At 39.5% G+C, this 13,185-nt stretch overlaps 2 protein-coding genes across 3 annotated transcripts; one reads left to right on the top strand and one right to left on the bottom strand.

Annotated features, from left to right (window-relative positions):
- Positions 1 to 636: 636 nt before the first annotated feature.
- LOC115151669 (U6 snRNA-associated Sm-like protein LSm4) lies at positions 637 to 4,721 on the bottom strand. The gene is made up of 5 exons (XM_029695802.1): positions 4,591 to 4,721; positions 3,925 to 3,966; positions 3,642 to 3,740; positions 2,040 to 2,223; positions 637 to 1,882 (listed from the first exon to the last, which is right to left on the bottom strand). Exons 1-5 carry the CDS (start codon positions 4,591 to 4,593, stop codon positions 1,758 to 1,760), a joined length of 453 nt encoding a protein of 150 aa, XP_029551662.1. The 5' UTR covers positions 4,594 to 4,721; the 3' UTR covers positions 637 to 1,757.
- A 4-nt stretch (positions 4,722 to 4,725) lies between these two features.
- Positions 4,726 to 11,391, top strand: LOC115151668 (pyroglutamyl-peptidase 1). 2 transcript variants are annotated; one of them, XM_029695800.1, is made up of 5 exons: positions 4,737 to 4,914; positions 7,550 to 7,602; positions 8,263 to 8,379; positions 8,502 to 8,734; positions 10,377 to 11,391. In XM_029695800.1, exons 1-5 carry the CDS (start codon positions 4,881 to 4,883, stop codon positions 10,567 to 10,569), a joined length of 630 nt encoding a protein of 209 aa, XP_029551660.1. In that variant the 5' UTR covers positions 4,737 to 4,880; the 3' UTR covers positions 10,570 to 11,391. The 2 variants fall into 2 exon arrangements, with proteins under 2 accessions (XP_029551661.1, XP_029551660.1); XM_029695801.1 differs by lacking the exon at positions 7,550 to 7,602 and having other exon boundaries at positions 4,726 to 4,914.
- Positions 11,392 to 13,185: the final 1,794 nt, after the last annotated feature.

The following is a 13,185-nucleotide window of genomic DNA, read 5'->3' as shown; positions in this document are numbered from 1 at the left end:
AGACCATTAACCATCTCTCCCCTTCATTCACACACACACACACACACATCAATACCCTATTCTCTCTCATAGTAGTTCCCCACAATGGTTCGGGATTGTGGCTTACAGGGACATCTAATACATAGGAGTAATGCTATAGCCATGGATTTGGGTTTAGGGTAACTTCAACATTCATTAAAGTATCTCTCATAATCGAGGTCTCTATTCAGAAAAAGAAAGCCCATTAGCTTGAAACTTCTGTTAATGGAATCTTTCACAACGTCCTGAAAGTGCTGTTAAAAACAAAATACATTCACCACAGGCAGGAAAAGGCAAACGAGCGTTTTTATGGCTGAGCGCCAAACTTGGAGAACAAAATTCTGCTAATTTGTTCATCTAAGTGCTACATAACTTTGATATCCAGGGTCATATTCTTCAAGAAAGAGATGTGGTACATTGGTCTCATAACATTTATGGGACACTAAACCAGTGCTTAGGGAGTTTGGTATTGAAAAACACTTTTTTGCCTGATACAAATATTCCAGAGGTAATAGAGAAACCATCTCCTCATAATTTCCACCAACCCCTTGTCAAAGAACTACCATGCGTTTTACATTTTCAATTGAAGCTAGCTTTTCATGCAAATGAAAGTGAGAATGTTTTTTCCAGAGCTTCATATTTTAACTGAAACTAACAGCGATTATGTTCCATTCCGATTCATTTCAAAACAGCCACAAGACATGCAAGACCACAGTAATAAAACTCAAAGAACAGCATCATAAATCAGTCACCATCTCATGTGATATTTAACTCCATGAATTATAGCATCATGTTAATCAGGGCTGCATTATTGCTGATTCAGCAGCTGTGTGATTGCGGTTGTGCTTTAGCCTATAAAAAAGAAAGGGTTACAGCAGCTTTGTTATATGCATGCTTGATTGTTTATGTTGACTTTTTTTTTTTTCACAGCTGGCTAGTTATACAAGAACATAAACCTACTACACAAATTGTGTTTTGTCATTTTAGAGGTAAGCTAACATGAGCGTAGCAAAATACCTTTTCATTCTGCATGTAGACCCATTCAAAACAAATCCGATAGTTTTTCTTCTTTCATACATTCAAGTACAGTATATTAAACAAAAAATGTATTCTCATGTTCTTTTGTATAGGCTAAATTACAACATTATTGTCTCATGTTACAATATGCAAATAAACTCCACAAAAGTAAAACATTTAGAAACCCCCAACTGGGACTCTGAAAATAAACTGTCAAGACTTCTTGACATTTCTTTAACCAACTAGGTATTTTTCCTCATATAACAATCAACTTAAGTCTTCAAATTCCAAGGGCATAAAATAGATGCCAAAAATGGGTGCTTTACATAGCTTACATTACACTGAAGACAATTGGGTAGAATCAACGTAGTAGATTGCTCTGGGCACAATAAAACAATAACATTGAACTTCTCAAATTTCAGTTACTGTTGAGTTCTTGAGGACGATAATTACATGTTTCTGACAGTGGCCCAAATTGATAACTAAACAAAAACTTTAAGGCAAAACCCTGCCTTTTCTGAACTGCACATAATATTCACAGTTCTCACGTTGTGATTTCACAATTGGTGGAGGTCAAACACACATTGCTAAAAAATGGCTGTGAGGGAGCAGTAATGGCCATTACACCAGCCATTGTGTGAGGTGACCTCCACTGACTGATAGCGTTGTCATTCTGTGAAAACTACACTTGTCCCTTACATTTGACCTGTCTGTTCCTCTCCTCAGTGCTGGTTCTTGACTCCCTGAGGTTTGCCACCAGCAGGCTTCTTCTCCTGTTGCTGCTGGCCTCTGCCCACTCCTGGCATGCCCACTCCTGGCATGCCCCGACCACGGCCTCCAAACACACCTAAACATAGAGCGTGCATATACAGCATGACACAAACCATTTCAACAAGGAAACATTTACAAAATGATAGTCATATAGGCCCCAATTGCTTCACATTACAAGCACCCCGAACAAATTTTCCCAATTTGCCACTCCAGAGAGAGAGGTTCCATCTTACCTCTGCCTGCTCCTCCCCCTCGACCCTTGCCCTGCTGTTTGTTCTGCTGCATGCCCCCTCGCCCGCGGCCCTTGGACACCACCTCTTCCTTCACCATGTCAATGATCTCATCAGGGATACGCAGGTACTTTATGGTGCTTCCTCTGATGTAACACTCAGGCATCCTCCAAAATTTATCTCCATCCTAAACGATGGGAGCGAATGGGATAAGGGGAGAGTTTCAGCATTAACTTAGTTTTAGTAGAACTCCTACAAACTGAATCTTTTGATTGTCAATAGTGCCATCTTGTGGTTATACATGGTCATTTTTCTGATCATTGATTCGGAAATAAGACTTGGCCATGTAGCAAGCCTCTTTTAGAATCGGAGTAAAATACTTACACACACATCTCTAACATGTAGGCTCAGCATTCCCAAACAGTCCCATTACAAGTCAAAATGTTGAACAAACTTAATTTCAATTTACCTTACCTGTTGTCCCTATGTCAAAGGTAATCTGATATAAAATATCCACAAGGAAGTGTTATCAACCCGATCTTCAGTACACTGGTCTATATTTACGGTTTTTACTTCCAATACTGATGCAATTTGCACAATATAGCTGAACCTAACCGAATGGTAAACACTTCCTGCCGATTGCGAGGAAACGTGCTTCGGTCGACTACGTTCGGTCACATTCGGCTATTGTTTACATATTGTGCTTTGCGTGCAATGCATCAAAGAGTTATAAAACACAGTGACAGAACCTACCGGCGCCGCAAAAAGTCAGGTAAACAACCCTCTCCTGTGGATAACCTATCTCCACCTGCTGCCAAAAGGACCAACAGCATGTTCAACCGGTAATTTTATTCAACATTCTGTCTTGTAGAGACTATTGCATCTTTTTTAGGGCGACTTCCGGCAGACTGATAATCCATGGAGTAACCATGGTAACAGTCTGATGTTTAGGCAACAATCTAGCCTATTCATTTGTGGTTGTCACTCACAAGCAACCAGTGGTGGAAAAAGTACTCAAAAGTCATACTTGAGTAGAAGTAAATATACCTTAATAGAAAATGACTCAAGTAAAAGTCTCCCAGTAAAACACCCACTGAGTAAATGTCTAAAAGTATTTGGTTTGAAATATACTCAAGTATCAAAAGTAAAAGTATTAAAAATGTCAAATTCCTTATATTATGCAAACCAGACAGCACAATTTTCTATTTTTTAAATTTACATATAGCCAGGGGCACACTACAACACTGACATTAATTTACAAACAAAGCATTTGTATTTAGTGAGTCCGCCAGATCAGAGGCAGTAGGGATGACCAGGGATGTTCTCTTGATAAGTGTGTGAATTGGACCATTTTCCTGTCAAAATGTAACATGTATTTGTGGGTGTCAGGGAAAATTAATGATGTAGAAAGTACATTATTTTCTTCAGGAATGTAGTAGAGTAAAAGTTGTCAAAAATATAAAAAGTAAAGTACAGATACTCAAAAAAACTACTTAAGTAGTACTTTAAAGTATTTTTACACCACTGCAAGCAACCATGTACATATTTCAGATCAGTGGTCACAACTCTTGAGTCTCGACAAGTACTTATAGGCAAACCCTTTACCCTTGAGGTGCAGATGACTTCTCGTAAATTTATATTCATCCAGTTGTCACAACTGACCAAGTGTCCGTTATACGTCTCTCCATTCTTCAACTCCACCAGCTGAGGAGTATTGGGAAGAAGAATTGGGGTTAGAAATCAAAGCTGTGTGGGTTATGTTTGTGCCACAAAAACTAAGGACCAAATCAATATGAACAAACAGAGAGACATTTGAACTCACATGACTCAAAACTATTCGGAGTAAAATACCACTAGACAAAAATTGACTAATTGAATCCGTCCTTACCATTGGGTGGTTCTGTGCAGTCTTCAGCAAAGATAGAGGTAGCTGTAAATTTCAAATATAGAGTTAAAAAGTCATTTTAAACTGGGTGGTTTGAGCCCTGAGATCTGATTGGCTGAAAGCCATGGTATATCAGACCGTATACCACGTGTATGACAAAACATTTAGTTATACTGCTCTAATTAAATTGGTAACCAGTTTATAATAGCAATATGGCACCTCGGGGGTTTGTGGTATATGTCCAGGCACTCCAGGCCTTAGTCGTGGTATATTGGACATATACCACACCCCTTCGTGCGTTATTGTTTAATTATACTAGTACATGTTCAGAACACATGTAAAGTTAGCCATGCACATTTTTGCCAACTAACGTTAGGTGGTATAATAACCAGTTAGCTAGCACGCTAGGTCACATTTGACTTGAAATGCAAACAGTGTTTCAATACAAAATTCTAATCTGTGTATTCTTATAGTAGATATTTTATATTTTGTGTTAGCTATTAGCGTTAATACAATGAATTAGCAATTTAACTACGTTCACGTTACATTAGCACATAGCTAGCTGCATGGTAAACAACAGCCGCGCGTTTGTGCTCGACCCATTCCACCGTCCCACACAAGCAAATAACAGTCGTCATATTACTGTAACTCGATCAAATATATACTTACCATTATAACAGACTATATTACAAACTATCCGGTCAACTGAACTGAATTTTTTGGGGGGCATTAATTCTTTACCAACGCTAACGTTTAACGTGCGGAAGTTTAACGGAAGTTGTCGCCACAAGTGTACCATAAGTCAATACGTCAGACTCAGCGAGAAAAACAAGACGCGAAAAGCAGCTCGAGAAATAGATGACTGATTTGGAAGGACAGCAAAATCGGAGACAGGACAGCTGCGTTCTTTGTTAAATGTAGAATAACAATCGAAAACATTCTCTACAGATACGAAGAATATGGACAATAGTAAGCGGAATGTTGTTGTAACAGGTTGGTGGGTTTTCCTTTACTTGCTCGACTGTACGTAGTTTCTAGTTTGTCTTTTCAGTCAAGCTCGACACATTAATAATGTGTTTCTTGTATTCGAAAAATAAAAACAGGCCTATGAATAACTGAACATACTAGACATAATTGCACTATTGTATAATGTTAGGAACGTGTCAAGGTATACCCTGACCTACTGTATGTTGCAGAATAATATGAAAGTTGTAATATTTCAGACCTCCAGACATGCAGTAATGAGGCTATTTGACCCATTTTGCATGTGTTCCTTGTGTTTTAATAAATCAAATTCTAGTTTCAAAAAACATTTGTTTTACATACTGTTGCTCTTAAACATAATTTTGAAACTATGAAACTAGTAAAGCTTTATAGTCATACTGTATTTCTTCTGTCTCCCAGACACAAAGGCCAGTTGAAGACGGGATAGCCCGATAAAATATATGTAGATTGCCTGGGAACAGAGGGCTTCACAAAAGACAATTGGCCAGCTGCCGACCCTCGCTTGCTCCTTTTCACCCCCCTGTCAGACAGACAGATCCCTTGGTCTCCAAGGGAACAACAGACCAGCCCATTAAATACCATAGGGATTCAGAGTGGTGTCTCAACGTTACTGCAGCCACAATCACACATACACTCAGTGGTGGAAAAAGTACTCAATATTGTCATACTTGATTAAAAGTATAGAAACCCTAATAGAAAGTTACTCAAGTAAAACTCTAAAAGTATTTGGTTTTAAATATACCTAGTATATCAAAATGAAATGTAATTGCTAAAATATACTTAAGTATCAAAAGTAAAAGTATAAATCATTTAAAATTCCTTATATTAAGCGAAGCAGAAGGCACCATTTTCTTGTTTTTAATTTACTGATAGCCAGGGGCACACTCCAACACTTGGACATTATTTACAAAATATGCAGAGGCAGTAGGAATGACCAAGTGTTCTTTTGATAAGTGTTTGAATTTTATCATTTTCCTGTACCGCTAAGCATTCAAAATGTAACAAGTACTTTTGTTTGTCAGGTAAAATGTATGGAGTAAAAATAACAATATTTTGGGGGGGAATGTAGTAAAGTAAAAATGGTTAAAAATATAAATAGTAAAGTAAAGATACCCAAAAAAACTACTTAGGTAGTACTTTAAAGTATTTTTACTTCAGTACTTTACACTATACTGTATATACAAAAGTATGTGGACACCCCTTCAAATGAGTTGATCCGGCTATTTCAGCCACACAATGCAATCTCCATAGACAAACATTGGCTGTAGAATGATGAGCTCAGTGAATTTCAACGTGGCACCGTCATAGGATGACACCTTTCCAACAAGTCAGTTTGTCAAGTTTCTGCCATGCTAGAGCTGCCCCGGTCAACTGTAAGTGCTGTTATTGTAAAGTGGAAACATTGAGGAGCAACAATGGCTCAGCCGCGAAGTGGTAGGCCATTCAAGCTCACAGAATGGGACTGCCGAGTGCTGAAGTGCACAGCGTGTAAAAATCGTCTGTCCTCGGTTGCAACTCACTACCGAGTTCCAAACTGCCTCTGGAAGCAACGTCAGCACAAGAACTGTTCGTCAAGAGCTTTGTGAAATGGGTTTCCATGGCCGAGCAGCCACACAGCAGCCACACACAATGCAAAGCATCGGCTGGAGTGGTGTAAAGCTCGTCGCAATTGAACTCTAGAGCAGTGGAAACACGTTCTCTGGAGTGATGAATCATGCTTCATCATCTGGCAGTTCGACGGACGAATCTGGGTTTGGCGGATGCCAGGAGAATGCTACCTGCTCCAATGCATAGTGCCAACTGTAAAGTTTGGTGGAGGAGGAAGTCTGGAGCTGTGATTCATGGTTCGGGCTAGGCCTCTTAGTTCCAGTGAAGGGAAGTCTTAATGCTACAGCATACAATGACATTCTCGACGATTCTGTGCTTCCAACTTTGTGGCAACAGTTTGGGGAAGGCCCTTTCCTCTTTCAGCATGACAATGCCCCCGTGCACAAAGCAAGGTCCATACAGAAATGGTTTGTTAAGATCAGTATGGAAGAACTTGATTGGTCTGCACAGAGCCCTAACCTCAACCCCATCGAACACCTTTGGGATGAATTGGAACTTCGTCTACGAGCCAGGCCAACATCAGTGACCTCACTAATGCTCTTGTGGCTGAATGGAAGCAAGTCCCCACAGCAAGGTTTTAACATCTAATGGAAAGCCTTCCCAGAAGATTCAGGACTGTTATAGCAGCAAAGGGGGGACCAACTTCATATTAATGCCCATGACTTTGGAATGAGATGTTCGACGAGCAGCTGTCCACAAACTTTTGGTCATGTAGTGTATAAACGCATTATAAAGCTAGCTTTTTATGGGATTTAGCTTTTTTTGAGTGGCTCTTCTAGCATAGGTTCTTAGAAGAGTTGTTTTTTTCCCTTCAAGCAAATGTATTGCCAATGAAACCTGGCAAATGTTTGTATAAAATGTTTGTATAAATGTGTATAACACAGATGTAGACCTATAAGTAAGCAACGATCTCAAGTTAATTGAACTTTGAGAGAAGCCAACCTGACATTGAACACATTACACACAAAAATCTGCAAACAGTTTTTTTTTTTTAAATGCTGCCATATTTTTTTAGGGTTTGAGCCATTTGGAGCACACACCATTAATGCCAGTTGGGTAGCAGTCCAGGTATGTATATATTGCATATTTTACATAGGCTATATTTAATGGATTGATTATGTATTCTGCCTGAAAACAGTAACTACAACTATAAGGATTCGTTAAGGATTCGTTTATTTTCCTGACAATAACTCAAAACCGCCTACCTTGTTCATGCCTGTTTGGTAGAACACATTTGTTGTCATGGGATGACAAGTACATCTCACTCAGCAAATTTCTTGCTACATATTCGTAGCCATATGTTAGCCATATAGTGTGAGAGAAGCATTATAAGGCTGAAGTGGTGGTGTGGGGCTGTATAGGGATATTGGATAGGGACAATGGTTTTCAGGGTGTCTAGACGTACTTGATAAGGATATTAAAAGCAAACAAAGGGCTGCTTTGTGGCAGGGTCAGGCTGTGGTCAAACAAACCTTAGTCAGTGCTAAAATTAGAAAAGTTCTCTCCTCCAGATTCCAGATATTTCCATCTTTTCCTATTTGTCCTTTCCCAATTTTTATGTTTATGATATCGTCCAATCATATTTCTGTTGTGTTCATTTTTAAATGGACTGAATAGACAAAGTAAAGATGACGTCTATTTATTTGAAAAGCCATGAGTGTCGAAATAATGTGAAGACATTTCTATGATCTTTTATGAATATGAATCACCTGTCTTCTTTGTTATAAGGAACTGAAAAAGCTGGGCTTGGGAAAGGACGTAGACCTGCATGTGTATGAGGTGCCTGTCGAGTACCAGGCAGTCCAGAGTTTGGTTCCGTCATTATGGAAGCAGTATCATCCCCAGGTAAGAAAGCAACAAATGGACTCTCCTGTCTCCTTTCCTGCTGGTAATATATTCAATATTAAAATGATATGCACCAATTTTGAATTAGTTTGTTTTGTGTCCTTCTCTGCATGGGGAATCAGTTAGTGGTCCATGTTGGAGTCTCGGGTATGGCCACCACCGTTACCTTGGAGAAATGTGGCCGTAACCATGGCTACAAGGGTCTGGACAACAGCCGCTTCTGTCCCCATTCTCAGTGTTGCATTGAGGGGGGTCCTGACTGCATTGACTCTGTTATTGACATGGAATCGGTCTGCAAGAGAGTGACAGCCTCTGGCCTAGGTGTAGCAGTGTCCGTCTCAAAAGATGCTGGCAGGTAAACATCCTGTTGCTATGTGCCTTTGTGTTTGCGACATTGATTTTGGTAGCAATGTGCATGCATACACCTGTAGTTCAAATAATATTTTAGGTCTACGTTTTCCCAACTCTTACTGTAGAACCACCGCTTAGAGCAGTGGTATTCAAACTTTTTCCACCAGAATTTCCGGGACCCCATTTTTTCCTCAAGAATTTCTTGCGACCCCATCCCAAATCGAATGACACAACCTTAAAATCTGAAAAATAAACCAATAAATACATTTAGTCAATAAAATAAAAAATGTCTAATTATCTTTCTCAAAACATTTGTATATTGTCCCATACAATTTTTATTTTATTTTTTTATTTCACCTTTATTTAACCAGGTAGGCTAGTTGAGAACAAGTTCTCATTTACAACTGCGACCTGGCCAAGATAAAGCAAAGCAGTGCGACACAAACAACAACACAGAGTTACACATGGAATAAACAAACATACAGTCAATAATACAATAGAAAAAGTCAATATACAATGTGTGCAAATGAGGTCAGACAGAGGAGGTAAGGCAATAAATAGGCCATAGTGGCAAAATAATTACAATATAGCAATTAAACACTGGAGTGATAGATGCACAGAAGATGTATAGGTATGCTATGTACAGGTGCAGTGATCTGTGAGCTGCTCTGACAGCTGGTGCTTAAAGCTAGTGAGGGAGATATGAGTCTCCAGCTTCATTGATTTTTGCAGTTCGTTCCAGTCATTGGCAGCAGAGAACTGGAAGGAAAGGTGGCCGAAGGAGGAATTGGCTTTGGGGGTGACCAGTGAAATATACCTTCTGGAGCGCGTGCTACGGGTGGGTGCTGCTATGGTGACCAGTGAGCTGAGATAAGGCGGGGCTTTACCTAGCAAAGACTTATAGATGACCTGGAGCCAGTGGGTTTGGCGACGAATATGAGGGCCAGCCAACGAGAGCATACAGGTCGCAGTGGTGGGTAGTATATGGAGCCTTGGTGACAAAACGGATGGCACTGTGATAGACTGCATCCAATTTGCTGAGTAGAGAGTTGGAGGTTATTTTGTAAATGACATCGCCGAAGTCAAGGATCGGTAGGACAGTCAGTTTTACGAGGGTATGTTTGGCAGCATGAGTGAAGGATGCTTTGTTGCGAAATAGGAAGCCGATTCTAGATTTAATTTTGGATTGGAGATGCTTAATGTGAGTCTGGAAGGAGACTTTACAGTCTAACCAGACACCTAGGTATTTGTAGTTGTCCACATATTCTAAGTCAGAACCGTCCAGAGTAGTGATGCTGGACCGGCAGGCAGGTTTGGGCAGCGATGGGTTGAAGAGCATGCATTTAGTTTTACATGCAATTTAAGAGCAGTTGGAGGCCACGGATAATCTGTACTACAATAATCTGCACTCCTGATTTTCTTGTTTACCAAAAAATACATGTTTTATTTTATTTAAGTTTTGGCCACCCCGCTGCAGTTCCCCAGACCCAGAATTTGAATGCCGCTGGCTTAAAGGGCGTCTCGTGAAGAGTTGGGATATGCAAAAAACACATTTTCAATTCACACATGCATAGAATAAATATAAGCACCCACCAAAGTATTATTATTATTAGAACCATTATCTTCATTCCTGTCTTTCCTGACAGATACCTCTGTGACTTCACCTACTACACCTCTCTGTACCTGAGCCATGGGCGCTCAGCGTTCGTCCACGTGCCTCCCATAGCAAAGCCTTATAGTGGAGAGGACTTGGGTAGAGCCCTTCAAGCCATCATACAAGAGATGCTGGACATGCTAGACAGAGCCGAAGAGAAGATCCACTGTCAGCACGTGCACTAAGTGACCTGCGAAAGCCAACTGCCTTTACCCCTTACGCACAGGAGATATTATGCAGTTAACCACAAATAGCCCAATAACGGTTTAGTTTTATTACCTCTTCTGGTGCAAATTAGGAAATGGCAACGAAACAGACACTTCCAGTTGACTTATTCCACAGAAATGTTTTCACGTTCTTCGTTGATGTTGCCTCAAGCACTTTACCTGGCCCAGCAGTTTTTTTTAATCTTAGTAGCTATGGATAGAGGTGAGGTGAGTAAAGTTGATCCAGGTATAGTGTTTAGGTGTAACTTGAGCTTTCTCCACATCCTGTCTAGATAGCAAGAGTTGCTTCCTTGTTTTGGGGAATTGAACTGGAATTACTGGAATTGACAGAAGGGAGCCAGCCACCTGCTTGTGTTAAGAGTGCTACTCTTTTTGAATCTGTTTTCATGGTTTCATGGTTTTGGCTCTTTATCCATACTTTCACTGTAATCTCAGAAACAGTGTATGGAAAAGCCCTTTTCTACATCAACTCACTGTACAAGTTCCACATTATTTATTGGGGTCTTCCCTTTTTCCTTTTAGTTATTTTATGGGGAATTTCTGCCTTTGGTTGTTAATCATCATCTTGAAGAGTTGTTTTTCTTACCAGCCTTTTCATTGAAGTCTGAGGCATCCACTTGTTGGTACTACTTAAGTCATGCTAGTACTTCCTGGATTTATGTATATTATGAAATGGTGCTTTCATAAGGTGTTTAGCTGGATTTATATGTTCTGAATGTACCTGAAACTTTTTCTGTAAAGCATTATTTAAAGAGAAATTCACATTGTTTTTGCATATTTCCCCCGTTCGTTATCTGAACATCTTTGTTTGTCGTTTTTTGTTAAAAAAAATAATGATAATAATTTCAGATAGTTACTTTCAAATGCAAAATGTTGCTCTTTTACATTGATAACTTATTGTTTCTTGAGTCTATTTTCTTTATAAGTAGTTGTACATTTGCCTTCTTTTACTAAGGTATCAAGGAACAGGTTGGTTGTATCAAATATTTTTTGGTCTGTTTGCCCAATTTTGACTGGTAGCTGTTTGGTATTGTTTGACAGATACAGCATTAGTTCAATGAACTTCATCAGATCAGTATGCTTATCACAGCCTTTTACTGTACTGGTGCACAGGATGTAGGCAGCCTGGTGAAAATTGGACCCTGTACTTGCATTTCTATAGCACTTTCATTTTTACTTTATCAAATTGTTTTGGATGTTTCAACTTTATGAACATCGGTGAGGTTTAATTTTGCTCATGTTTTTATTTGTCATAAATAACACAGTATTTGTTTTCTGTTATCTCCCATTATGGGTTATTCCAGTGTTGTGTATATGCAGGACCAGTCAAAAGTTTGGACACACCTACTCGTTCCATGGTTTTTCTTTATTTTTACTATTTTCTACATTGTAGAATTACAGTGAAGACATCAAAACTATGAAATAACACATGGAATCATGTAGTAACTAAAAAAGTGTTAAACAAATCAAAATATATTTTATATTTGCGATTCTTTAAAGTAGCCACCCTTTGCCTTGATGACAGCTTTGCACAGTTGTCATTCTCTCAAGCAGCTTCATGAAGTAGTCACCTAGAATGTATTTCAATTTACAGGTGTGCCTTGTTAAAAGTTCATTTGTGGAATTTCTTTCCTTAGTGCGTTTGAGTCAATCAGTTGTGTTGTGACAAGGTAGGGGTAGTATACAGAAGATAGCCCTATTTGGTAAAATACCAAGTCCATATTAAGGCAAGAACAGCTCAAATAAGCAAAGAACTTTGAAAATTCTTCAGGTGCGGTCGCGAAAACCATCAAGCGCTATGATGAAACTGGCTCTCATGAGGACCGCCACAGGAAAGGGAGACCCAGAGTTACCTCTGCTGCAGAGGATAAGTTCATTAGAGTTACCAGCCTCAGAAATTGCAGCCCAAATAAATGCTTCACAGTTGTGTCAAGTAACAGACACAACTGTTCAGAGGAGACTGTGTGAATCAGGCCTTCATGGTCGAATTGCTGCAAAGAAACCACTACTAAAGGACACCAATAAGAAGAAGACTTGCTTGGGCCAAGAAATACGAGCAATGGCTACCACAGCAATCTGTAGCGATACACCATCCCATCTGGTTTGCGCTTAGTGGGACTCATTTGTTTTTCAACAGGACAATGACCTAAAACACCTCCAGGCTGTGTAAGGGCAATTTGACCAAGAAGGAGAGTGATTGAGTGGTGCATCAGATGACTTGGCCTCCACAATCACCTGATCTCAACCCAATTGAGATTTTCTGGGCTGAGTTGGACCACAGAGTGAAGGAAAAGCAGCCAACAAGTGCTCAGCATATGTGGGAACTCCTTCAAGAGTGTTGGAAAAGCATTCCTCGTGAAGCTGGTTGAGAGAATGCCGAGAGTGTGCAAAGCTGTCATCAATGCAAAGGGTGGCTACTTTGAATATTTTCAAATGTAAAATATATTTTGATTTGTTGGTTACTACATGATTTGTTGGTTACTTTTTTGGTTACTACATGATTCCATGTGTGTTATTTCATAGTGTTGATGTCTTCACTATTATTCTACAATGTAGAAAATAGTATAATTTTTT

The sequence above is a fragment of the Salmo trutta genome, chromosome 17 (assembly GCF_901001165.1).
Source record: "Salmo trutta chromosome 17, fSalTru1.1, whole genome shotgun sequence".
In the NCBI taxonomy this organism is placed as follows: domain Eukaryota; kingdom Metazoa; phylum Chordata; class Actinopteri; order Salmoniformes; family Salmonidae; genus Salmo; species Salmo trutta.
The sequence above is the reverse complement of the archived record's forward strand: the minus strand, read 5'-3'. Positions and strand labels throughout refer to the sequence as shown.